General features: G+C 30.1%; 1 protein-coding gene and 1 long non-coding RNA gene across 2 annotated transcripts; one reads left to right on the forward strand and one right to left on the reverse strand.

The window, feature by feature from the left end:
* Positions 1–3,290: 3,290 nt before the first annotated feature.
* LOC107850048 lies at positions 3,291–4,423 on the reverse strand. Its single transcript, XR_001668425.2, has 3 exons — positions 4,157–4,423; positions 3,621–3,676; positions 3,291–3,534 (listed from the first exon to the last, which is right to left on the reverse strand). It is a non-coding gene; the product is annotated as an uncharacterized LOC107850048 (long non-coding RNA).
* A 1,700-nt stretch (positions 4,424–6,123) lies between these two features.
* Positions 6,124–21,368, forward strand: LOC107851828 (protein SOSEKI 2). Its single transcript, XM_016696925.2, has 5 exons — positions 6,124–6,608; positions 6,901–6,970; positions 15,976–16,088; positions 16,451–17,210; positions 21,080–21,368. Exons 1-5 carry the CDS (start codon positions 6,401–6,403, stop codon positions 21,198–21,200), a joined length of 1,272 nt encoding a protein of 423 aa, XP_016552411.1. The 5' UTR covers positions 6,124–6,400; the 3' UTR covers positions 21,201–21,368.
* Positions 21,369–26,384: the final 5,016 nt, after the last annotated feature.

Here is a 26,384-nt window from a genome sequence, read left to right on the forward strand (position 1 = left end):
GTTGGAATGAAGAAACCAGAGAGAAGGGGTGTTGAAGAAGATGAAGGATGGGACGGGGTGGTTTTTAAAAAAAATTAAGAAATTATAATACAACAACAACAACAAACCCAATGTATTTCCACAAAGTGAGGTCTGGGAAGGGTAAAATATATGCAGTCCATACCGCTACCTCTGAAGAAGTAGAGAGGTTGTTTCCGATAGACCCCCGGCTCAGAATAGAGAATAGTACACAAGGTCGTAGTGAAACAAATTAAGAAATTATAATAATTAAAAATTATATTATTAAAATAATTTAAATAAAAAAATTTAATTAAAAAAAGTAAAATATTATTTAGTCTACTATTCACGCACCCAAGGAGAGTGTAACACACTATCCTTGCCAAATCAATATTTTGTGCCTGATAGGTACCAATTTTAGCACTTGAGGTGCCTAATAGGTACAGACATTAGTTGAGGGTTCTAAGTGAATTTTCGGGAAAACTTTAGGTGTCTGGCGATGACTTAACCGTTTTTGAATCATTTCGGGACTTGCGAGCATGTCTATGCATACGCTTGATTGATATGTGATGTATCTTGTTGACTTGATTAATGATTGAAATTTTACTATCCTATATGAATTTGAAGTCTGATTATAATGATATTTTGTGATAATTGTTACTGTTGTACATTAATTTGACATAAATACTTTTTACAAAATGGAAGTTGAAAGTAAAGATAAGGCTAAATGAACTTATTGATATATAGCGCTCATCGAGCATAAATTATGGGCATAAATTTGCTTATGAGGTAGGAATTCAAGAATTTTTGTATCGTGAATATTTTCAAATGGCCACAAATTTTACCTCATAAGTAAAAGTTTTTTTTATTACTTAAGAGGTCGAGCTAGCACTTTGATTAGAGGTTCAACATAAACGACTAACTTTAGTGAAAATCCTATGTTTTCTTAAAAATCACTTGATATGTATACATAATTTATTAGGAACACAATAACTTCTTCTCTTAGGATCTGAAACTTATAAATTCAAAATTCTAGCTTCGCCTCTAGTCTGTTATTTAATTATTCACAAGTCATTATACAACTGAAATTCCTATTCGATTAGCTTACACTTTGAACAATCTTCATAATATGTAACTTCTTAAAATGTCCAAAACTCTTACCACATAATAAAATTAACTTAGTACAAATTACATATATAATGACATGTTCACTAGGAAGTACTAAAAGTCCCAACTTTTTTAAAAATCTCGTAAAATCCCAATATTTGGCCATTGATGATACATGTTAATTAACTTAGATACATATAAGAGATACATATTTGAAGTATACTAACTTGCATTTTTTAAGGGATGTAACAGATAAATTAGCAATAAAAGTACAATTAATCTAACTAATTATGGTTAAAACAAAATTAAATCCCATGATTTGTGGCAATTATCTTATTATTCCACCATTCTAATTCAAAACAACATTCATAATCTGTTTGGAAATACCCAGAAATTTTCACGGCTTCTTCAAAAGTTTCAGACGTCCATTTTTTCTGATTTGTTAATTTTGTTTGGTTATTTGAAATGAATAAATAGTTTTAATAGGTTCATTCAAAAGAAAGGAAAATTATTATTCTTGAAAATGAATTCGTTATTCCTTCTTCTCTGTTATTTGTTGTTCTTTTTTTTTGACGATTCATAATAATGAATATTGCGTCTTATTAGTATATTCTGGTGTTTGACTGTCTGATGTCAAGCACGAAGAATACAAGATTGATGGTTGCAGTCGGAGATGTACCAGTGTCGATCTCAATTCATTATCCCTTCTTCTCTGTTATTTGTTGTTCTTCTTATTTTTTTTCGAAGATTCGTAATAATGAATATCATGTCTTATTAGTACATTTTGGTGTTTGACTGTCTGATATCAAGCACGAAGAATACAAGATTGATGGTTGTAGTTGGAGATATACCAATGTCAATCTCATTCGCTATCTCAAGAAAATCGATGAAGATTTTTCCTCACTAGTTGTTTCACTGTCAGATGTCACAATGTATGGAATTCATCCTTCATGAATACAGATTAAAAAGTCAGATTATAATCAAGAGATGTACTCATGATTTGTTTGTCAACTTGTTTATAATCTAATTTTAAGTTTCTTTTCTTAGAATTTTAAATTTTAAGTTTGTGGGTCAAATTACTAGTTTTAAGTTGTCAAATTACTCGTTTTTAGTTTATTGGATTATAGTTTATCAAATTGTAATTCATCATTGTTTCAATTTTAAAGCCAAACGTTTTGATAAACAAAAATTTGTATCTCTTGTTGGTTGAATTTAGCCAAAAATACAAAGTTATTTTCATGTTTAAGCCAAAAATATAACACAGAACAATATATAGTAAAACTATATGAACATAATATTATAGATACAAGATAATACAAATATGTATCTTGGTTGAAATACATGTATCTATTGATATGCTTAAATCAATAAATGTTAAACAATACGAGATACATATAATTCATAAACAGTGAAGCAGTAATCCAAAATAAGAGAAAATGTATCTATAAGCTTGTAACATATATCTATTGTTGTGTAATTTGAATAATAATTACAAAACATTGATACATATAAAAAAAATGTATCTAATGAAAAATAAAAAAAATGTTCACATTAAGAAGCTTAATGAATTTCTTATGTATTTGTGAATTCAATATTTAATTCAAAGTAACTAAATGATATAAAAAGATTTATCTGAACGTTCATTGATAAATTGCTTACATATTGCTCAAGACTATCGTTATGTAATTAACAATTGATACAATAGTAAAAAAATTATATCTATTGAAAAATATATTTTGTAAACAGTATGAAGAATATGAATAATTATGTTCAGCTCGAAGTAGTTATTCAATTTAGGTACAAAATGTCTTGCAAAGAAAAAAAATTTAAGAAAAAGAAAATTATGTTATGATTGAATATGAGATTTAATTGTACGATGTATCGTTATGTTGCATAATGTAATGTTGTGTTAGTTACTTTCATTACTGGACTTATAGTTATATATGTTTCAATAAACTTGATACGTATAGTTATAAATATGTATCTAATACAATGTAACAAAAAATGTTAAATATGATGACTTTGTAAAGTGTAATAAAAACGTACAATAAATAATAATATAACATAATCTGGAATAGTCATATGGCAATCATTGGTGATAAGATAGAATTCATGATGTTGAAAAACATCTAAAAAAATAATGACAACATGTACTAACATCATCAAACTATATAACAGTCAACTAGCCAATAAGTACACAACTACTTAATATGCAAAACACAGACTTTTTCTTTTTGTGTGAAGCTGCTCCTTGATCTTGGTGGATCGTCATTCTTACTAAAGTATCCTTTCTCCGCCTTTACAGAGCCATAATTGCATAAAAGAGTGGCATATCTCATGCGATGGTATTGAGCATCAATACCCGATGAGGGAATGACTAATCCCTCGCTCAGGTACTCGACATAAACAGCTACAAATACACCATAATTTCTACATAGCGATTACTAGTTAAATTAAAAATACATATATACTTGTATAAGATAGTGAAAACAATGGAAAGGTAATGTAATACTTACAAACTTTTACTATCTTGTTATGCTATTCCGGTAAGATATTCCACTTGGAATGGATCCTTAAAAAAATAACATTAGATGCAATAACTCTACAATAACACAAAACAATATATAGAAAAACTGTGTGAACATAATATTATAGGTACAAGTTAATACAAATATGTATCTTGGTTGAAATACATGTATCTATTGATATGTTTAAATCAATAAATGTTAAACAATACGAGATACATACTATTCATACATAGTGAAACAGTGATACAAGATAAGAGAAAATGTATCTATAAGGTTGTAAACATGTATCTATTGTTGAGTTAATTTAAATAATACTTACAAAACATTAGATACATATAAAAAAAAATTAAATATACAAGAAATTGAAAAAATATATCACGCATATATAAATATCTATCACTGCTAATTATTTTCCAGATCTGAACATGCCGGAGGTTCCAGATATTTTCCAGATATGACTTTGTTGGAGGTTTTAATTTATTTTTTGCTTCACGCAACAAATATTATTGGATTAGAAGGTTTACCTGAAGTATCGATAACGGAAAACCAGCCAGAAATAACCTCACCATGAACAATTTTCTGTGCCGAAATAGTAGCTTTACCCATAACTCGAGCACCAAAAACATCATCTTTAACACGAAACTCCAAACGATCAATTGGGTGAGCTAAAGGAATTTGATGTTGTTTAATTTGGTTTTGAGAAAAACCATTGAACATAATAAGAAGAAATTGAAGATAAATTTAGGAGAAAAAATACCTTAATTAAAAAAATGTGAAGAAGAAGAATAGGAGAAAATTGTGGGATAAAATTCTGACCAAAATTTTGACATTAATGTAGCCATTAATGTTGGAAGAGTTGGATAGAAATTGTTGCATGAATTAAGGCATACAAAGAGGAGAAAATGAGTTATTTTTTGTAAAGAATCGATTTCTTAGTTGTAGATTTTAACTTGTATCACAATTTTATCAAAAAGTATGAAATATTGGAATTTAAATAATTTTTTATAAGTAGGAAATTTTTAGAAGTCTAGAAACTTATGTTATTTATTTAGGTAATTTTTTCATTAATTTATCCGTACATGATAACTAAAACTTATGTCCAATGGATAATGTGGGTCATTGTTTAAAAATTTTGCAATAAATATTAACGTCGCTTTCTTCAAATCTTACTAAAATAAAATAAGATTAAAGCTCCTATCAAAATTAAAGATTTTACTTCTTTTATTTTAATTTATTTGTCTCATGAGTTACTATTTAGAAAATCTATTGATATATCATAATTTTAAAAATAATTTATAAATATTTTAAATTGTTAATGATAGTAATTTATAATACTCCATTCATCTAAATTTTATTTTAAAAAATCAAAAAATTATATACTCAAATTCACATTAAACATTAATTAGTTCGACCTTCTTACTCCGAATTGAAATTAATGGAACAATTCTTTTCTAATAAATCATACTCCCTCCGTTCGATTTTATGTATCATTATTTTCTTTTTTATTCGTCCAAAAAAATATCACTTTTTCTTATTTGGTAACTATTTAAACACTTAATTTTACTTTTATCTTTATTAGTCCCACTTATAAGGCCTCACTTAATTAAAAATAATATACTCCCTCCATTCCAAAACCCTCCCATTTTAAAAAAAAATGACCTACTTTTTTTTTAGTATGTTTAAAAAAATGATCCTTTTCTTTTTTTGACAATATTTTTAATTCAACTTTCCACGTGACATGTTTAAGACCACAAGATTGAAGGATATTTTGGTACAATTGACATAACTTTAATTTAGGATCACAAGATTCAAAAGTCTTCTATATTTTTTTAAATCTTATGTCAAGTCAAATTAGGTCAGTCTTTTTGAAACGGAAGAAGTAATTGAATTGTTGGGATATGATACAATCTTAAGAATTTTTTTTTAGGACATATATTGTAGGTTACTTTTCACTTGGTAAAAATTTATACACACTCGATGTATACACCAAACTAATGTCCTTTACTATGGTTAAGTCATTAAATTAAATAAAATACATATTAATTAACCATGGTCAAGTAATATGAACTCTAAATTCAAACACATGTTATGTATGTATTGACTTGGTGTATACATCGGGTGCGTATAAGTTTTAGCTCTTCCACTATTATTCTTAAATTGCTCTCTCAAAAAATGTGAAACACTTAAGAACCCCATTAAATAAAAGAGTAAAACTGAAAAAAAATTTTAACATGTCTTTTGAAAAATGAATAATTCATTTATTTTAGAAATTAAAAATTAGTTTAACAATTTATTTATTTTGAAATGAAAAAAGTATTCTTTTAATAAAAGATAATAATTTGATAAATAATATTAATATTTTATTTATTTCTTAAATTTCGTATCGATCAAAGTATGACACTTAAAATGAAAAGAAGGAAGTATTTTTTTTTTTTTTGTTTCCTTCTCGTATTGACCGGAGGTTTACCCAAATTTGAAAACCAAAGCAGGGTAAAAAGTCAAAAAAGGTGATGATGACTTATTAACACCAAAATTCTCTCTCCCCAAGCTAGGATCTAATAGTAGTAGTAGTAGCTGACAGTAAGAAAATAGAGTGGCTTTCTCTTTGCTTATATGCAGTGTTCGAGGGGAGAAGCCCTGTAGCTTCCTTTGTCTCCATTAACTTCTCTGCCATAAATATATAGCTTCTTCTGCGACATCACTAAAAGGGGTCGTTGCCTCATTGAAAGACATTACTTGTAAAATAGGAAGTGAGTGAAGAAGAGAATATGGAGGTTGGGGATGGAAGTAGAATATGCAGAGAGAATGGAGCAGATGAAAGAGGGAAGTCACAAAGCAGCAGAAGATCAGCAGTGGTGAGAGCTGCAAGTTTTAAAAAGGTTCAAGTAGTGTATTATTTATCAAGAAATGGACAACTTGAACATCCTCATTACATGGAAGTCACTCATCTTGCTCATCAACACCTTCGCTTGAAAGGTATAAATAATCTCCCTCCACTTCAATTTTATTGTGTAGTCTTAAATTGAAGATATTATAACATATCAGGATAACTTTTAACCATATGATCTTAAATATGAAGCAAATAAAGTTAAAATTAAAGAATTTTTTAGAATAAAAAAGAGATATTCTTTTTGAAACAAGGGAATAGAAATACCGTAGTAATCATCATTAGTTTATATTTTTTTCTTTCTTGATTCATTTGTGGTTTTTGTGCTCTGAAATATAATGAAATGTGTGGGTTCACTTTTTTATTTTTATTTTTGCACAGATGTAATTGATAGGCTTACTGTATTGAGAGGTAGAGGCATGCCTTCACTCTATTCTTGGTCTTGTAAAAGGTATGTAAATGCCCTTTTTTTAATCTTTAATTTGGTTCCTAAAGTACTTACGTATCAAATTATAATGAACAACTTTTTACCTAGTAATGATGCTTTATATTAATTAGTAGGCGAAGTGACATGATTGAGTATCAATTTCATAGAAGCTAGAAGTTGTGTTTGGATATGTGTATTTAATTCAGAAAAAAAGTGAAATTTTGTGAGTCGAAAAAAAAAAGTTCACTTGAAAAGCTTATCAAAGGCAATAGATTTGGTCATTAGAAGTTGGAATTGATGGATGTTATGTTTGGTCGTACTTCTTACAGAGGAGAGCATATATTATTTTATTTGAAATTTATGAATAATAAAGAAATGTATCTTGGGTCTAACTCAACTTCAAAAGTTAGCTCATGAGGGGAGGATTGTCCAAAACCATATAAGGAGATCAAAGACCCTTTAACCCACCAATGTGGGACTCCAACACCCCCCGCACGCCCAGGGCTGTATATCTGGAGTGTGGATAATATAAGACGGGGGGCCTAACATCAGAAACAATAAACTGGGTGGGCCTGACTCTGATACTATGATAAAGAAATGGACCTTGGGTCTAACTCAACCTTAAAAGCTAGCTCATGAGGGAAGGATTGCCCAAGACCATATAAGGAGACCAAAGATCCTTTAACCCATCGATGTAGGACTCCAACACCTCCGCACGCCCAGGACTGGACATCTGGAGCGTGGACAATATAAGACGGGGGGCCCAACATCGGAAACAATGAACTAGGTGGGCCTGACTTTGATACCATGATAAAAAAATGAATCTTGGGCCTAACTCAACCTCAAAAGTTAGCTCATGAGGGGAGGATTGTCTAAGACTATATAAGGAGACCAAGGACCCTTTAACCCACCCATGTGGGACTCCAACAAAATGGATTTGAAAAATAGGTTAGGTGCATATTTCCAAATTTGGTATCCAACTCCAAATAAAATTTGGAAACCTTATAACCAAATTCTATTTGGACCAGTTTGATCATGAAAAATAAAAAATATATTCATTTTATTTGCTATTTTTAAAGTTCAAAATATAGTTGAAGTTATATTTGGCCATAGTATTTTGAAAATGAGGTATTTTTTATGTTAAAAAAATATAAAAATGAAAATATATTTTAAAAGAATTAGAGTTTATGAAAATTAAGCTATTTTATAAAAATAAAAAAATTAATTTTTTTGAAAAAAATAGATTAAAAAATACAGAAAGTGAATTCAAAAATAATGAATTTCAAAATTTTAAATATTGTAAAACGTATTTCAAAATATTTATGGTCAAACAAGTATTCCAGAATAAATTTAAAACATATTCCGAAATATTGTGAATAATATTCTTGATCAAGCACTTACTAATTTTAAAACAAAGTGAAAAATGGTTCCTTAAATTTCATCTTTAGAAACTAACCAAAAATTATCTTAATGTATCAAACAGTATTATGAAAAATATTTTTTTAAAGGAAATGGAAAAAAATCATTTGGAAATATAAAAGAGTGAAAACTTTACGAATTTTAGAAGAAAAAGCAAACACTTTTAATATTTGAAATTTATGTGAAAGTGTAAGATACCTCTAACTAAAATGTACGAAATGAATTGAATTAAGGATGTGTTTGGCATGAAATTTTTTAACTTTTTAAAAATAATTTCTTATACACAAGAGAAATGAGTCTTACGTGTGGCAACATGATAAGAATCAAAGAAGGAAGAATAAGAAAAAGAGAAGACAAAGAAAAAAGGATATGTGGAATTATCAAGATTCGAATGGATTAACGAGCAATAAAGGACTGGATACCTTTACCTCTCGATTGAATCCAATCAAACAACAATAACCCCGACTCAATTAAAGACGAGACAATCAAATTGAGTCCACAAAAAGAAAAACTTGACGATTGATTAAGCAAAGAAAATTAACACGAGCGATATCGGGAATGCACTCTAATCACTCAACTACAATTAACTACTTGATTAATCTAATGCTAGGCTTCACCTAGAAACTACAAGCTTAAAATCTCTCAATTCATCATAAACATCATAAACTCAGGAAGAAAATACTAAAACAACTATTTATAGTTATTGTTTTTGCAAAAATAACTTATTACAAAAATAGCCCAAAATGAATACTTTAGGAAATAACCCACAACGGCCCTTCTTGATTGACCAATTAGCATCTTGATCACCTATAGCTTTGTGTCTTTATTGCTCCATGGCTTTCATCGAATTTCAAGCTATTATTAATATGTAGAAGCTCAGGATAATGTGCCCCACGCCATGCTTGTATCATCCTTTCCTTCTTCAAAAGAATTCGTCTTCGAATTCAAACCTTGCAAAAACATGAGAAGGACAAACAATAAACATATCCTCGTAGCATGAGGGTTAACACAGGGTTATTAGCCATACCAACTTGCTAAGGAGGGCACATATTTGAAATACGACCAACTATCTTTTGTATTGAAGATGATCCATTCATCATATAAGGTACTAAGGAATTGGTAATAAACAACATACATCATGAGACAAGGAAACCATAAAGGTCTTATAGCATCAAGAGCCCTAAGAAATGATATCACGTATGATTTAGGAGCCACAAGACGCAATTTTTTCATCGCCTCACAATAAGACCTCACAAAAATAGTGCAATCTCCCATAAGGATTCATTCGGGTCAAAGAAGTAAAAGACCCACATATCTCTACCTCCATACAAAACAAATCCTATACCATCATAGGTATGATCATAAGCAAAGAGGTAATAAAATAAGGTGTGTTAAGTTCACTATTCTCATCCAGGTCATGCAAAAAAATAACACTGATAGATAAGAAGAGACATTTTAAGCACAAAACAGCCCTCTCTATCAAGTATCTTCTCAAATAACAGAAACGCACTAACGAAGCCATACTACTAGAATGGTTGAGGGATCTATGAAAAGTCAAATCACTCCATATGAAATAACACTCTTAATGAAATGTTGTATCCCCAATCATAGTACCAAGCATGCCCCAAAATTCCCATTTGAAAACTCAACTTGTCCAGCCTTTGGAGGTGACTTGGAGTCCTTAGTATCCATGAATTCTCCCAAAAATAACTAAGCAATGTGGTATCCACTAATTGTGGTCCACACAACTTAAGTACAAGTGTGCCCAACAAGGATTCAAGCATATAAGAAACTCCAAAAATAGGCAATTACACATTTGCCTTGGGGTTCACAAGCATGAGACTACTTTTGAGCAAAGGGTCATCATATGCGTACAAGTAATAAAGGAAGCGACAAAGTGCATTCAACTCATCTCATGGATGTCCAGTTGCAAATACAAAATTTAAGGCTTGAATATTAATAAGAAGGTACTCACAATTTGGAATACAAAAGAACAAAATGACGTATTTTGAGTAGAATTCATTATCCTTTCTCAAACGTATTTTGAGTAGAATTCATTATTTTTTCTCAAATAAACTCCCACAAGGAGTGGATGAACAAGTGGAGCCATGCCTCTTGAGAGATTGAATGAGCTGTAGGATGCACTTCCTATGTTCACTAATCTTAACAGCTCCGAAGAATCCACCCTAATAGCTCAACTTGTCTAACCATATTAGTGTGACAAGGAGTAGAATACATAAATTGGACATCATGGATGGACCATGGATTCTTTTCCCAAACAACAAGTATAATTGACATTCAAAAGATAAAACTCACAGAACTTAAGCATAGCCAAAACTAACCATGAATACATTGAAACTATATCATCACTCTCACGGTAGTGTTTGTGGTCATACAATTTCAAGAACCTACCTACCATAGGAAAAATGTCATCATGATTCCGAGGATTGATTGAAATAGGAGAGAAAGGGTACATACCTAGGGAATAAGGGTTGGATCTTATTTTCTTGTCTTGTACACATGCTTTACAAGGATTGTCCACCCGCTTCTTTGTAGGAGGTTCCTTGGTAAGTAACACCCCTTCTTGAACTAATTCTTTCTCCCCCTTCTCAAGTTCTTCTCTCTTAAGTTCTTTCTGGAGCCCTTTCATTATCTTGTAGTCCGCACTTACTTGATAGGGTGTTCATGAAGCAAGAGTGTATTTTTGTCTTCCAAATAAAAATGAGTATTGTTTGATTCCACTTGATATCAAACACCTCAACCGACTAACCAAGGTCTAAAAAACAATATATGACGAGATTGCATGGTCAAAACATCACATAACACCTCATCTCGTTATTTGCCAATGCTAAAACTTACAACCACCTGTTCGATTGCCTCAATTTCATCATTCTCAATGAACCATTAAAGTTTGTATAGCTTGGGTGTCTTTATGTAAGAAGTTTCATTCTATCAACCATAGTACAAATCACCATATTAGTACTACTCCTACCATCAATGATCAAGGAACGTACCCTATCCATATTTTGAACCTTGAATTCAATAGGTTCACACTTTGATCAAGTTTTCTTTAGAAAGATCCCTCATGATTTGATTTAAATCACAAGAAGAGTTCAAGTTTTTCTTCAATTTCTCATCATCTATATTCGAGGTTGCTTTATCATGTCTAACCTTAGGCTCATCATAACCATTACTAACCTCATACTCTTATCATATTTTTAGCATAAGATCCATCACACAAGATCACATTTGACCTTCTTTGTGGACATTCTCTAGCAATAAGTCTTTCACCTTGACATTTATAGCATTGAATGATAGCAGGAGAAGAAGATTGAGGTATATCATTCTTATCTCCATAGGCTTGATCTTCTCCTTTTAAGTTGTAGTTAGCTTGAATAGTTTGACTACCATCTTGGAACATTGGAAGACTCACTATGTTGTTGCCTATCCCTTAATTTGAAACACTTTGATCGTCATATCAATTTCTTTAGTCTTCACACCTTCCTTCTCATCCCTATATCTATCATTTTCCTTAATATCTTATATCTTGGTTCATACTGAAGCCTTTGGGTCCTTCACACCATTCATTTGGGTGAACCTCTTTACACATTTCATCATAAAGAGGGTTTTGATAATCGATATCTTGGTAGGGTACTTGTGGGTAGTATTGTTGGGTTGGAACATAGGGTACATGCAAGGATGTATATGATACATTTTGTGGAGGTGCTTGGCTAACATAGCTCGGGTTCATTCGAAATGTTGTTTGAGGTAGGTTTAGTTCCAATTTAGTTGGGGGTAGTATAGGTTGGTTCTTAACCCGAGGCCCTTCTTATTTCTTCACTTTGACTTCTCATAGGAAACCTTCTTTCACTCATACTATCCATCCTTCTCTCCCTTTCCTTCGTACCTCCAAACTTCCTATTTGTTTTAACTACCCTTTCATTCACATGGGTCATTCTCCTTGGTACATTGGCATATGTTCCCATGTTGTTCATCGAACTTCTTCCTCCATAATTGTAAAAAAAGTGATTAGACATTGTAACTACAAAAATCAACACACGAGGTTAGTTATAAAAACCTCATATCACTCGTATGTAGCTCTCAACTCACCGCTATGACTTCTTCCCAAGATTGCTTGTGAATTAGATTTCCTCAATCAATTTAAAGTCACCTATTTTTTTGGTGGAGTAGATTCTTGCGACTCTTGAAATAAGGACAACTCAAATAAAGCTAAAAGGACTTGAATCATGAAATTATCTACGAATTAAGATGAGAACATCAAAGAAAATAAGTTACAAAAGTAGAAAAATTACTTGTGTTGCTTAATTTGATGAACTAAAGAAGTGATTCTATATTTAAAACTAGTTAACAAGTGATTAAATAAATTAATTACTTATTAATTAGTTAGAAATTGAAGTAGAAGAGTTTCAAAAAAGGATCACGAAAATTGAACGCTTAGAATTTTTTTGAGACCTTAAAGAAGTTCATCACTTTAAAGGATTTGATTTGATGATTAAAACTAGTTTATAAGTTATTAAAGATGTTATTACTTGTTAAATAGTTGATGAATCGAAAGAAAATAAAGAATAAAAAAGAATCATAAAATTTGAACACGTGGAAAAATTTTTGGATCCAAAAAACTTTTAGGACCCAAAAGAAAAACTATGACTAAAAGTCTGCACACATTGTGCTCTCTGAAGTTGTAGTACACATGCCATGTGGCGCAAGTGGGCTGATGGGCCGCTGACAGTTGTTGTGCTATTGCTGAGGTGGTTGTTGTGTGGCAGTCAACGATTGACTTTGACCGTTGATTTTGTTGTTTTATGGGTACATAAGAATCTTTATTTTGACAACAGCTTCAATACAAGTTCAAGTATAAAACAAGAACACTGATGAAGTTATGTAACACCCTCAACACAAGATCAAAAAGTTCTTTCAAAGAAGTGTGTTTTTCAGAAAATTAGATGAAATAGAAAAAGGCCAAGTCCTCCAAATTCACGGAGTGTCCTTAAGAAAATAATTTTCCTCAAGTACTCGAGGTTACGGAATTTTTCTTCCAGGATAAAATGGCCTGACAATCCGATTGTAGTGGTACCTCAAACGATCGGATTCTCTTCAAACTCACTCAACGATTAGATGATCACACGGAAAGTATTTCAGAAAGTAAGAAGTGTTTTAATGTAGGAAATTTTCGTACCTAAACCTGTGGAAAAATGCAGGTTTATAAAACACCATTAGGTGCCTTTTTCGAAAAGAGGCAATGGTTTATTCGGGGAGATGTATCCTCTGGAACAGTCATGTCTGTTCGTCGAATCAGCGTGTCTTTTTACTGGACAGTCACAACCATGCGAAAAGACACCTTTTTTTTTGAATCAGTGTGTCATTTTGTCGAAGAGTTGCATCCCTTCCGAAGCAGCATTTCGCATTTCTGCAGTTTCTGCACTGTATGCATGCATATTAAATGGAGGTTCAAAAACTACAAAGAAAACTAGTTGCGTTTCTCCTTCGGACTATTCAAATAAATTTTATCTAAAAAAATAGATCTCATTGATCGGTAGCCGAAGCCGAATGGCGGCGCCGAACTGCGAGGGACATCATGGTTCTTGCCTCAGTTACTATGTGGAGTAAGTGTTCCTTATTATACACACTTGAATGTTTCCTTCTCCCACCAATGTGGGAGAATTAGTAGACTTTCAATTTTTTAGTACACTTTTTATTTTTGAATGTTATCTCAATTTTTTCCTCCACTTGATTTCCTTCATTTTCCATTCACACTTTTGATCTAGAATCCAACAGATTGCTGACGTGGCATGTCTATGCGGAAATTAATTATTTTTTGCAATATTTTTTTCCTTTAGATTTTGAATTTTTTTTTTTAAAAGAAATTCACAAGTGGAGCCACTAACGCTTTGACCAGCTTTCACTTGAGAATTTTGGATCAATGTGTACCTTTTTTAAATCTTCATCAAAGAACAAGATGAAGATGCTCAAGAACACCAATATAAACCTCAATCTTCACACCTTCATATTTTTTTTCTTTTCAACTTCAAATTCGATGAAATTTTCACCCTCTTGGTCCTCTAAACACCACCAACAAATAGTAATTTTTGACCTTCAAAATGAAGAAAAAAATAAATTCACATTTTCCCAATCCACAAAGATTCAGAGCGCAAAACTCTTCGATGGATCTTTGAATTTACACCTCCAAATCAAGTGAAATTCGAGATATAGGCTCAAAATACACTAGAGAATCAAAATCTAATGTCAAAAATAACAAATTGAACTAATATTTTTTTCAATGTTTTTTGAGATTTTCGATTTTTATTTTGAATTTTGAAGAGATCAAAATCTCAAGATTGAAATTTGTGGAAACAAACCTTAATCCAAGCTCTTGATAACAAAATGATAAGAATCAAAAGAGGAAGAACGAGTAAAAAAGAAGACAAAAAAAAATATGTGAAATATATCGAGATTCGAATGGATTTACAAGCAACAAATGACTTGATACCTTCACTTCTCGATTGAACCCAATCAAACAACAATAACCTTGCTCAATCAAAGACGAGAAACCAAATTGAATTCACAAAAAAGGTGACTCTATGATGGATTAAGCAAAAGTAGTTCACACGAGCAATATCGGGAATCCACCCAAATCACTCAACTACAATTAACAACTACTTTATGAATCTAATGCTAGGCTTTACCTAGAAACTACAAGCTTAAAAGCTCTCAATTCATCATAAACATCATAAACTAAGGAAGAAAATACTAAGATGACTATTCATAGTTATTGCCTTTGAAAAAATAATTTATTATAAAAATAGCCCAAAAACAGCTACTTTAGAAAAAAACCCACTAGGGCCCTTCTTGATTGATAAATTAACATCTTATCACCTATAGCCTTGTGTCTATTGCTCCATGATTTTCTTCAAGCTCTAAGCTATCTTCCATATGTAGAAGCTCATCATAATTTGTTCTACGCTAACCATGCTTGCATCAATACAGAGTAGGGGAAAAGTGTTAACGGTCCACTCTGATTGTCTTCTCGTAGTTAACCCCCAAAGCCCCAATACCTCACCTCTTAACTCGATCCTATAATTTTTATTTTAATTATTTATAGACATTTTTTAGATAATATTTTTTGTGTTCTTATCAAACATCAAAGAATATAAGAAAATTACTTACATTAATTTTTTTCTTAATATTTGTAGCGTGCGGATCAGTTTTCGCGCATTTCGAGTAAATTCACATAAAAAAATTACTTTCATTAATAAATTATTCTCCTTCGTTATAAACGCCCTAAGATTAGTGAAATTATTGTTCTTTTCTTCTTTTGTGGTTACTTGTGTAGTTTGGGAATCAAGACAGACGTGCAATGTATTATAAGGTTTCTCTAGGGGGTAAATGATGCGACATTAGGAATATCAATATATGATGTTAAGGAACCTGAATAATTGAGCATGAAGATGCATGTCACAATTTAAAGAGTTATATACAGTCTTAACACCACTCATAATAATAATGTTAAATTGTCCGTTCCTTCAATTGGAAATTCTGATAGTATTCTTCAGAAAATACTGATACAATAGACTGGTAATTTGATTTTGTAGGAGCTACAAAAATGGGTATGTGTGGAATGACTTGGCTGAATACGATATCATCTGCCCCATTGAAGGAGCTGAATATGTTCTTAAAGGATCTGAAATTCTCCAAGGTTCCACAGGTAATTTTACAAGAAACATGCATTAAAATTCCCTTTTATCAATATTTTCATAATATTGTGAACATGTCCAAGAATTGTTACTCCGCAATAGAAGTAACAAGATGATCAAGTATCAGTTAATTTCATGACCTTTCCTTCAACAAGCAAAAAAGAACATTTTATTTTTATTCTAATAAAATACGAATCTGTGAGCAGGGGTTTATCAAAAACAACCTCTATACTTCTTTGGAGGTAGCAGTATGGACTGCGTACATCTTACCCCCAGACCCCACTTTGTGGGAATAAATTGGGTCTGTTGTTGTTGTTGTTTAATAAAATACCTATCTGTACTTCAAAATAATTTCAGCAACTTCATATGGCAGAGAGTCCACAGTTGATGAGAAATACCCAAGTTCAAGACTCGAGCAATTTCTTGCCAAAACGTAAATCAGGCGGCTCAAAACAACATGCAGATGAGCCAGAAATTGCTCAGAACAACCACAATTACATAGATGATAATGAAGATGAATTATATGAAGAGAAATCAAGTTATACTAGCTCAACTACACCCAATTCCACTTGCTCTAGAGGTGTTTGTACTGATGATCAGAACGAGTTAACTCGGAAAAATCCTACCAAGTTATCTCCTCCCTCAGCAACTTCCTCGTCGATCTCAGACATGCCTAATAACAACGCATGCACCACCATTTCCAAAAGGTTCGAAGACGGTGACCCCGTGGCTGCCACGGGGTCATTAATGACTCGTAACTCAGTGCTCTTCCAATTCATCTCCTGTGGCGGCTCAATGCCGTTTAAAGTGAAGGATGCTGAGACTCAACACCCTTCGCTCAATGTGAAGCAACAGAAACTTCCACCACTGCCATCGCCCCCATCTACAGTTGTGCCAAGGAAGAGTAGTAGTAGTAGCTGTGCTAGTTTTCATAAACGAGTATTGTGCAAGGCGGCAGAGGCGGAGGTGGAAGAGATAAAATACATGTCTGAGAATCCACGATTTGGGAATTTACAGTCGGCGGAGAAGGAGTATTTTAGCGGGAGCATTGTTGAATCAATGACGACGGAGGAGAGAACAGCTGCTCAAGTTGATCCACAATTGAAGAAATCATCTTCCTACAACGAAGAGAGGTGAGTTCTGTTGGTGTAATAATGCACCAACAAGTTCATTTTCCTTAATTTCGTCACTCTATAGCTTGGACAATACTTCGTTCATCAAGTTGGAAAAGAAAATGAGAATTTTGAATTAAAATTACCAAGTATATATATAATATATATTCGAAATGAACAAAATCGTAAAATAAAAATTGATGTGCAATACATTTACTAGATAATACTACTTGGAATTATTTAGTACACGGGCTAAATTATTTTGATATTATAATTTTGAGATTATTATTCCTGGGCTGGATTGATTCATTCCATCTAGAAATTGAGATAAAACGATCCTAAGTGATAAGGTGTACTCATGATTTAAGTTTGGTGTTAAATTTATACCATATTTGACTGATCGACGAAATAAATTAATATCGTCAACCTAATATACAATAAATTTTATCTGAATTTTAAACATGAGATATCCCACTTAATTTGTGGAGCAAACGACCCCAAGTCTACTACATTTATAAGAAACAATGGGCAAATTTATAACACATTTTTTCAAGTTTTTTTTTTTCTGAAAAAGAATTGGCAAAATGGCTCAGTGGACCCCTGTACTATGTCGGTTTTGTAAGTTGAACACTTCTACTTACATGTTTGTCATCTGGCACCTTAAACTCATTAAAAAGCAATATTTTAAACATTTTCTTGTGAGTGTAGCACACTCTCCTCACGTCAGCAGCCACATCAGCTGCCACGTTTGTCACGTCATTTGAATGTATTGCATGTAGTTCCAAGTCATTTTTTAAATGCTACATAATAAATTAAATATTAAAATTAATTTAATTAAATAAGAAAAATTTATAAATTGTAGAAAAATTTGAATAATCATGTTTTTATTTTTTCTCACAAATTAAACATCAAATTCATTTTGAATAATTAAAATTCTTCTCCAACTAATTTAAATTTTTAACTATAAATTCATATATACAAACATAATGAATTTTTGATGTTTAAATTTGAATATCTTTAACAATTTCAAATTTAAATTTTCAACTGTAAATTCTAATATACAAACACAATAAATTTAATTAAACATCAAATTTATGTCAAATAATTGAAATTTTCTCCAATTAATTTAAAATTTTAACTATAAATTCACATACACAAACATAATGAATTTTTATTTTTTATTTAAATATCTTTAACAATTTGTAAAAGTTACAAAATTAATCCTAAACAAAATAAAAAATTTAAATTGAGAAAGTGAATAAAAAAAATTAAAAAATTAAAACAATAACAATTTTTTTGTTTTGACAAAGAACAACAACAATATCAACCAAAGCAAATACCCTCTTGAGGGATATATATAATTTTATTTTATTTTTGACAATGAACAACAACAACAAATTAACCATGACAAAATTTTTCTTTTTTGATAATGAACAATAACAAATCAACCACAGCAAAGACCCTCTTGAGGGATATATATATAAACAACAAATCAACCATGGCAATTTTTTTTTTTTTTGACAATGAACAACAACAACAAAAAATCAACCATAGCAAAGACATCTTACTATTTTTTTTTTTTTTGAGAATTTGGGATATATGATGATGAAGAAAAAAAGACGAAGAGAGATCCTTGAGGCCGTGGGAATGGGGGCATTAACGGTGATGACCATGGATGGATGGAGGGACGGAGATGAAGGATAGGGTGGGGGTGGCTGGACGAAGAAGAGGGAGGGGGGTTGGATGGGGGTGAAGGGTGGAGTGGGGGGGTGCTAGGATGTGGCTGGGTGGGGTGGGGGTGCTGGGATGGGGCTGGGTTGGGTGGAGGTGCTGGGACGGGGATAGGGTGGGGTGGGGGTGCTGGGATGGGGCAGGGTGGGGTGGGGGTACTGGTACTGGGTGGGGTGGGGGAGTGGCTGAATAGGGGGAAGGGGTTGGGGGGTGGCCTTATTTTTATTTTTTTTTCTTTTTAAAAATATTTTTAAATTAAAAAATTGTAAAAAATTGAGTGCTTTTTTTTTAATTGTTTTAATATAAAATTGGCAAAAAATTGAACTCCACTTGCACCTCAAGCGTGTGTCCTAATCATCCATTTGAATGACACATAGGCTCGGTCAACGGTCAAAAGATGCAAAATGTTGCTTTTTAATGAGTTCAAGGGTCTAGATGACAAACATGTAAGTAGAAGTGTTCAACTTACAAAATCGATATAGTACAAGGGTTCACTAAGCTATTTTGCTAAAAAAATTTATAACACATTTTACTAATTGTAACCACGTACAAATTTATAACACATTTTACTAATTGTAACTTTTTACTACATTGGTAAAAGTTTGATTAACTTCAATAAAAGTAACAATGGAAAAAGGCCTAAAATGTCCTTCGACTATGTAAAATGGTTAAAAAATGTCCTCCGTCTACCTATTGAGCCTAAAATGCTCTTTCTGTCTAACTATGAGGCCTATAATGCCCTTCTTACCATCTATTGGGCCTAAATGCCCTTCCCGTTTATCTACTGGTTTTGTTTTGCTTTTTTATTTAGACAAATTACATAAATATATAAATAATAGTACTTTTTCAGTATTACAAAAAGTAAAAGTTTTTTCTAGATATATAGCCATTTAAAAAATCAGAAAGATGATTATAATTTCTAATTTAATGTTATAACTAATTAGCAATTCACTTTAATTTAATAAATATATTTTCGATCTTCAAATTAAAAGTGAAAAATATAATTTTTGCTTCAAATCTTTCTCCTCTCTTGTATTCAAAATTCAAATATGTTTAAATAAACTAAATATTTCATTATTTACTCGTGTATGTTTTGCTTTGTTTTCATGTATGTTAATCATCTAGTATTATTTTATTATCGTGTATTTTTAATTCTAATGTAATGAGTTAACCATACATTTTTATGAATAAATATTTATAAAATAAAAATCATGAAGTTGGAAATACAGATATACCATATATTTTTATTGTATAAATATAATTTATGTCAAAGTCAGATTATTATTGTATTTTTGATATAATATCTCATTATGTCAGAAGTACTTTTCTTGTTAACAAATTATTTATTAAATATAAATATATATTTCCAGTATTACATGGTATAAACTGTTTATATCTAAAATATATCATGTATGTTTGTCATATAAATATAATTTATATAGTATAAATATAATTTATATGGTATAAATACCATGTATTTTTATGATATAAATATAATTTGTATAATATATAAATATATCATGAATTTTTATGATATAAATATACCATAGGGAGGCATCGTGAAAGCAGACAATAAAAATGAAGAACATAAAATTTTGATATAGTATATAAAAAATGAATGAACAAAGGTTTCCATAAAAATATACAATAAATAAGAAATATGAGAATTTAATATATAATTATTTTTCTATATATTAGAATATGTTATAAAAGTAAATATTTATATGATATATCTGACAACCGACTAATACGGCTATGTGTATGTAATAATTTTTTAAAAATGACTATTTATGTTTTCTTTATTTATCAGATCAATTTAGAATGACGAAAAATTGATATTATGCATTATTTATTTGGTTAATATTAATAAAAATAATAAGGATTTTATGTAGTTTAATAAAGATAAGTTTTGGTATTATATAATTTTTTTAAATAAAAGGGCAAAATAGTTCCAATAAGTATATGAAAACGGCATTTTAGGTCCAATATGTAGATAAGAAGGACATTTTAGGTCAATAGGTATATGAATGACATTTTTGTACCATTTCATATAATTGAAAGACATTTTAGGCCCTTTTCGTAAGTAACAATGGACAAATTTCTCATGCTATGTGGGTGTCATCTTGAATTTGAAGTAAATGTTGCTTATATGCATGCAGGAGCTCAAATGCAGAGCTGGGAGAAGTAGCAGCAGAAGAGGAGGAATTAAAGAAGGAAAAGGCGGGAGTAAAAGGAAAATGCATCCCAAGGAAAAAGTCTTCTAAACACTCCAAAAGTTGACCTTGTTCTGTTCTTGGGACTTTACTAGCAACTTAGCTAACACTACTGCTTTAGACTTTAGCTCCTCAACACAATTGTTTCAATCTAGGATTTGTTATTGAACTCTACTTGATCTGTAAATCAACAACCTAAGTTTATTAGGCAGCTTTGTTTGTTTTTTTGATAAAACCTAATTTGTGCCCTAATATTTTTATAAAAGGAAAAATTTAAATGATACAAATGATTTTAGATAGAGGAACAACTATTTTGACGCGGATGTAGTAACAAAGAATAAAAATATCTTCTCCCTCTTCTTATATACATCATTTTGTTGTTTGCACGTTTCCTAAGAAAAATATTAATTAGATTGTAATTTGATTCTACTATCCTTATTTATTACTTCCTACTTTTTTTTTTAAAAAAAAAATTATTCTCGTTTTTTAATTTGATTAAATTTCAAAGCTAAATTAGATTGGATTAATTTAATTTTTAAAATTAAAATGTAGATATCATAAACTACATGAAAAATATTTTATATTACAATTTTTTTTTCAATTTAATTAAGAAATACATCTTAAAATATTGATAAAAGTTTGTATCGTTTGACTCTAAAAAGAAAAAGCAAGTATCCATATTTATTTAATATTTTTCTTTTTTGTATCATATTAATATCTCTTCATATTTATTACTAATTAAGAATAAAAATAAAGACAAACAACTAATTATGTCTTAATTTTATAAAATATTTAATTTTAGTAAGCGTGAAAGTTATTTAGAAACTAAGGGAATACTTCGCATCCAGGAGCGGCTCAAACATATTCGTGTCCTAAGGTGAAAATCAAATGTAGATCTTAAATTTTTAAGAAAAAATAACTTTTTTTTTAATAAACTCTATTTTAAAAATTATATAATCGATTTTTTCTAATTATTCTTTTTTAAGTAATAATATAATTAATGCATTTAATCTTTCTTGAGACATAATACTCTTGATAGATGAACTACTTCTTATAATTCTTTTCTCTTATATAAAAAAATTATTTTTTTTAAAATAATATTTATAAAAAATGAGGCTTCTGAAATTTGGAAGCCTAAGACGACCGCCTATTTTTTAAGAGGTAAAGCAGCCCCTGTTCGCATCTTCAGGTTCTTTATTACACAACGTTTGAAAGATTTTCATAACAGTTCCGGTGAAATAAATTAGTCCAATGTTTCTTAGTCGTGTCGTGATAACTTGTATGACTGTAACCTTTTCATATGAACTTTTAAGAGACATTTATCGATGCGGAACTCATTCCTTTTTTAATACTCTAGTTTGTAAAAGTGGCACTTTGAAATGGTACACATTGAGAAATTAGAGGTAAATTTCAATGGTCAAAATTCCATACTAATACAAGAATTACGATTGTCAGAAAATCAAACCTTCTGATGAGTGATAATTTTTTTATTCTCATTTTCATCTTTCTTAAAAAAATCCAATATATATACCCAATTAAAAGAGGATCAACTCTATTCGATCTAATCTCTTAACTTCCGATGAGTGATAATCCATCAAATTTGTACCACCTTCAAATGTATCTAAATGACGTATACTACATAATCCTTGCAAATATCTGTCCAAATTGATAGTGATTTTTGTCTCCAAAACCATGAATATTTGTATCTCCTTATGTATACATGTTATTTCCTTTTCTCTATCCCTCAAAAATCTCTAAAGGTTTGCCTCTACACCTCCAACCTAACATTAACTCACTCCAGTGTATCTCATCATCAATCAATATCATGTCATCCGCAAATAACATACACTAAAACATCTCATTTTGAATGTATAGTATGACCAAGACAAATGAGAATTAATTATGATTTAAACATGAAATGTAATTTAAATGCAATTATTTTACAAGAATAAAAACTCTACGGTAAATCTGAAAAAAAGAAAAGCGAAAGGGAAAGTGAAAAAAGGAAAAACAGAATTTTAAATGTTTTTCAAATATCCAATACTACTTCAAATTGTATCTAAATTCTTTTTTTAGAAAAATTCTATTTTTTAATAATTTTTTTTAAAAGAAAAATGAAAGGGAAAGGATAAAAACAATCACTTCGGCTGAAAGAAATGACACGAAAATGACTCAGGCATTTAAAATTTCATTTTGCCGCAACTTTCTTTGACTTTTTTTTTTTTTTTGATTTTATATTTTTTGTTTTACTTTTGTTATTGCTCTTTTCTACTTCTTTTTTGAATTATTATTATATAAAGTGTATAAAATAATTTATTGTCTTCTTCCATTTTTTTTTAAAAAATAATCAAATACAAAAAATATATTTTTTCAAATCAATTAAGAAAATAAAAATACGTATTAATATGATACAATACATATTGATACATATATATTGTAACCTTTTTTTTGTGAAAAGAAAAATCACTCTTTTTTTGATGATCTATTTTAAAAAGAAACCCTTTTTACTCTTCTATTTGTTGCTCTTTACTTAACAATTAAATAAGAAAATATTTTTTTCAAATATAATCAAATTTGTGCTAATCTTCTTCTCCCTCTTCTAATGCATTAATACAATCTCTATACACACACAAACACATACACACATATACACATTCTACACAGATACATATTTTATACAATTTTATACATATCTTATACAACTTTTAAATGAAATAATTACTCGGATATATATATTATACAATAATTACATAGTTTCTATAGAAATCACATACAGATACATATTATATATAATAGTAATACAATGTCTATACACATTCTATACAATAATTATAAAGTTTCTATACACATTTTATACAACTTTTGCTGGAATAATTATTCAGATTCATATTCTATACAAAAATTATACTGTTTCTATAGAAATCTTATAGAGATACATATTTTATATAATAATTATACAATTCTTGCACACATCCTATACAGTTTCAATAAAATTGTTATAAAATTATATATACTCTATACAATAATTATATAGTATTTATACATATCATATGCACTTTCTATAGAAATCTTAACACACATATATATATTCTATACAACAATTATACGGCTTCTACACACATCATATACAACCTATATTTCTTTAATTATTGAGGAAGAAATTAAAAAGGCGAAACGAAATAGATTCTTCATCCTTAACAATCTCCATCATATCACGAGGATATTTTAAAATTGCTAAAAAGTTATATTTATTGTTAAAAAAGGAATAATTACAAAAGACTTGTAACAAAGAAACAAAAAAGAGAAGAAATTTTGGCATAAAAGAAACTATTGTTTCAAAGTAGATAAAATGGAGGAGAAATTCTTGGAAACTTTTTGAAACAAAGCTTGTTGAAGCCTCAAGCCTTGGTGCTATGGAATGTATTAACCATTGTTTTGTCCCTTTTTCAATTGGAAGGGTTGAAATTTTTTTTTTTTTGATTTTTTAAACTATTTTAAAACTTTAAAGAAAATTTTGAAATAATGTCAGAAATTACAGAGTCGTCACTTGATTTTGAAAAGATATCAAGAAAAATGAAAAATATTCTTAAAAGATTCAAAACAGAAAAAATCTTTTTAAGTTTAGAATTTCCGAGTAAGTGGTTCCTATTAATACTCTTGGAAGGTTGTTAAGGCACCAATAGTATCCGCTAACTTGCGGTTATCCGAACTATTTGAAAATAACTTTTTTGACTAACTTTAGAAAGGAAAATTGATTTTGGAAAAGAAAACGATTAAGGAAAAATTGTCTTCAAGATTTGTGAAAAATAAATTTTGACGACTTAGCGGAGATTTTTAACTAAGTCTAAGAAAAATAAGAACAATTAGCATATTAAGGGGAAAGGGGAGACTAAATGACTTAAGCCATTAGGCCCAAATCCATAAGTCCTGTCCTAAGCTAATTTGGTTTTTGGCCCATCTTCACCTGTCATAATCTAAATACTTGGGCTTTTGGCCCATAACCTATCCTAAGCTAGTTTTCGGACCTTTGAGGCCCAAAATCCGCTTCACCTGTATTAAATTACAAGTTTGGCCTCGAGGCCCAAATGAATGAATAAATAAAAATAAGACAATAATAAAAATTGAGACTTTTCAAGTCTCTTAGCAACCTCATCAATGAGTTTTGACCCATTTTTCTTCTTCTTTCATCTCCTTGCACCTGTACCCCATATAATCGATTTTGAGTTTAAACTTCAGACTTGACTTGGAGAGGTGAGCCTCAATGACCCATTATGAAATGCAAGAGGAAATGAGTTCATTTGGACTTCAAATAAATTCATGCAAAAAAAATAGATAAAAGAAAAAGAATTCATGTGTTCAAAAATTCTATACGTAATAGATAAATGATGAGATGAAAAGATAACATTCTCAAGCATAAAGAAATAGTAGTAAACTATGATATCAAAGCAAACCAAATTATCCAACGAAAAAGAAATTAACCCATCTCTTAAACAATCTTTTAAAAAATTGAATCTAGCACAATATGATCAACTAGCCTTTGAAAAGAAAGACATGGATCCACAAGCATAATTGCTTAAAATTTAGATAAATATTCCCTATACATTAATAAATTTGCACCAAATACTATGATATGATATAGTCTAAGACATGTTTTCATTAAAGAAAGAAAAGGGGAATGAGCATATGATGAGAAAATCTTTTTGTGACATCTCAAATATGAAATACAAGACGTACTAATACAACAACACTTTTTAATACCAAATGAAGTCAATCAATAGATTTAAAGAGAAATTTTATGGTAGTATATGAATAACAATGGGACATCTAAAAGCACAAAATTACTTCAAGCAATAAATCAATAAGCGAGGTGAAACAAATATCATATATTAAACATGTTTGAGAAATTATATTCAAAGACAAGATAGAAAAAATAGTAAAAGATTAATTCTAAAAGAAAATATCCAATTATGCCAACTCCTATTTTAGTTCTATACCATTTCACCAAAATTCATAACCCTAACAACTTTTCAATCAAAATAAGAGAAAATCAAAGACTGTTTTGACCACGAAAATGAGTAAATCATGACTGCAAACATATATCAAAAGAACTTAGTATTTCATCGTGGCATGTAATCATGGAGAAAAATAATTCTTTAAACAAAAGGATCAAGGATTGATAAAGGAGTTAGATTTTAAAAGTAGCACTTAAATTGCAAATTTTGCATGTGAATAAGCTAACTATTATGTGTAT

Source organism: Capsicum annuum, chromosome 12 (assembly GCF_002878395.1).
Source record: "Capsicum annuum cultivar UCD-10X-F1 chromosome 12, UCD10Xv1.1, whole genome shotgun sequence".
NCBI lineage: Eukaryota > Viridiplantae > Streptophyta > Magnoliopsida > Solanales > Solanaceae > Capsicum > Capsicum annuum.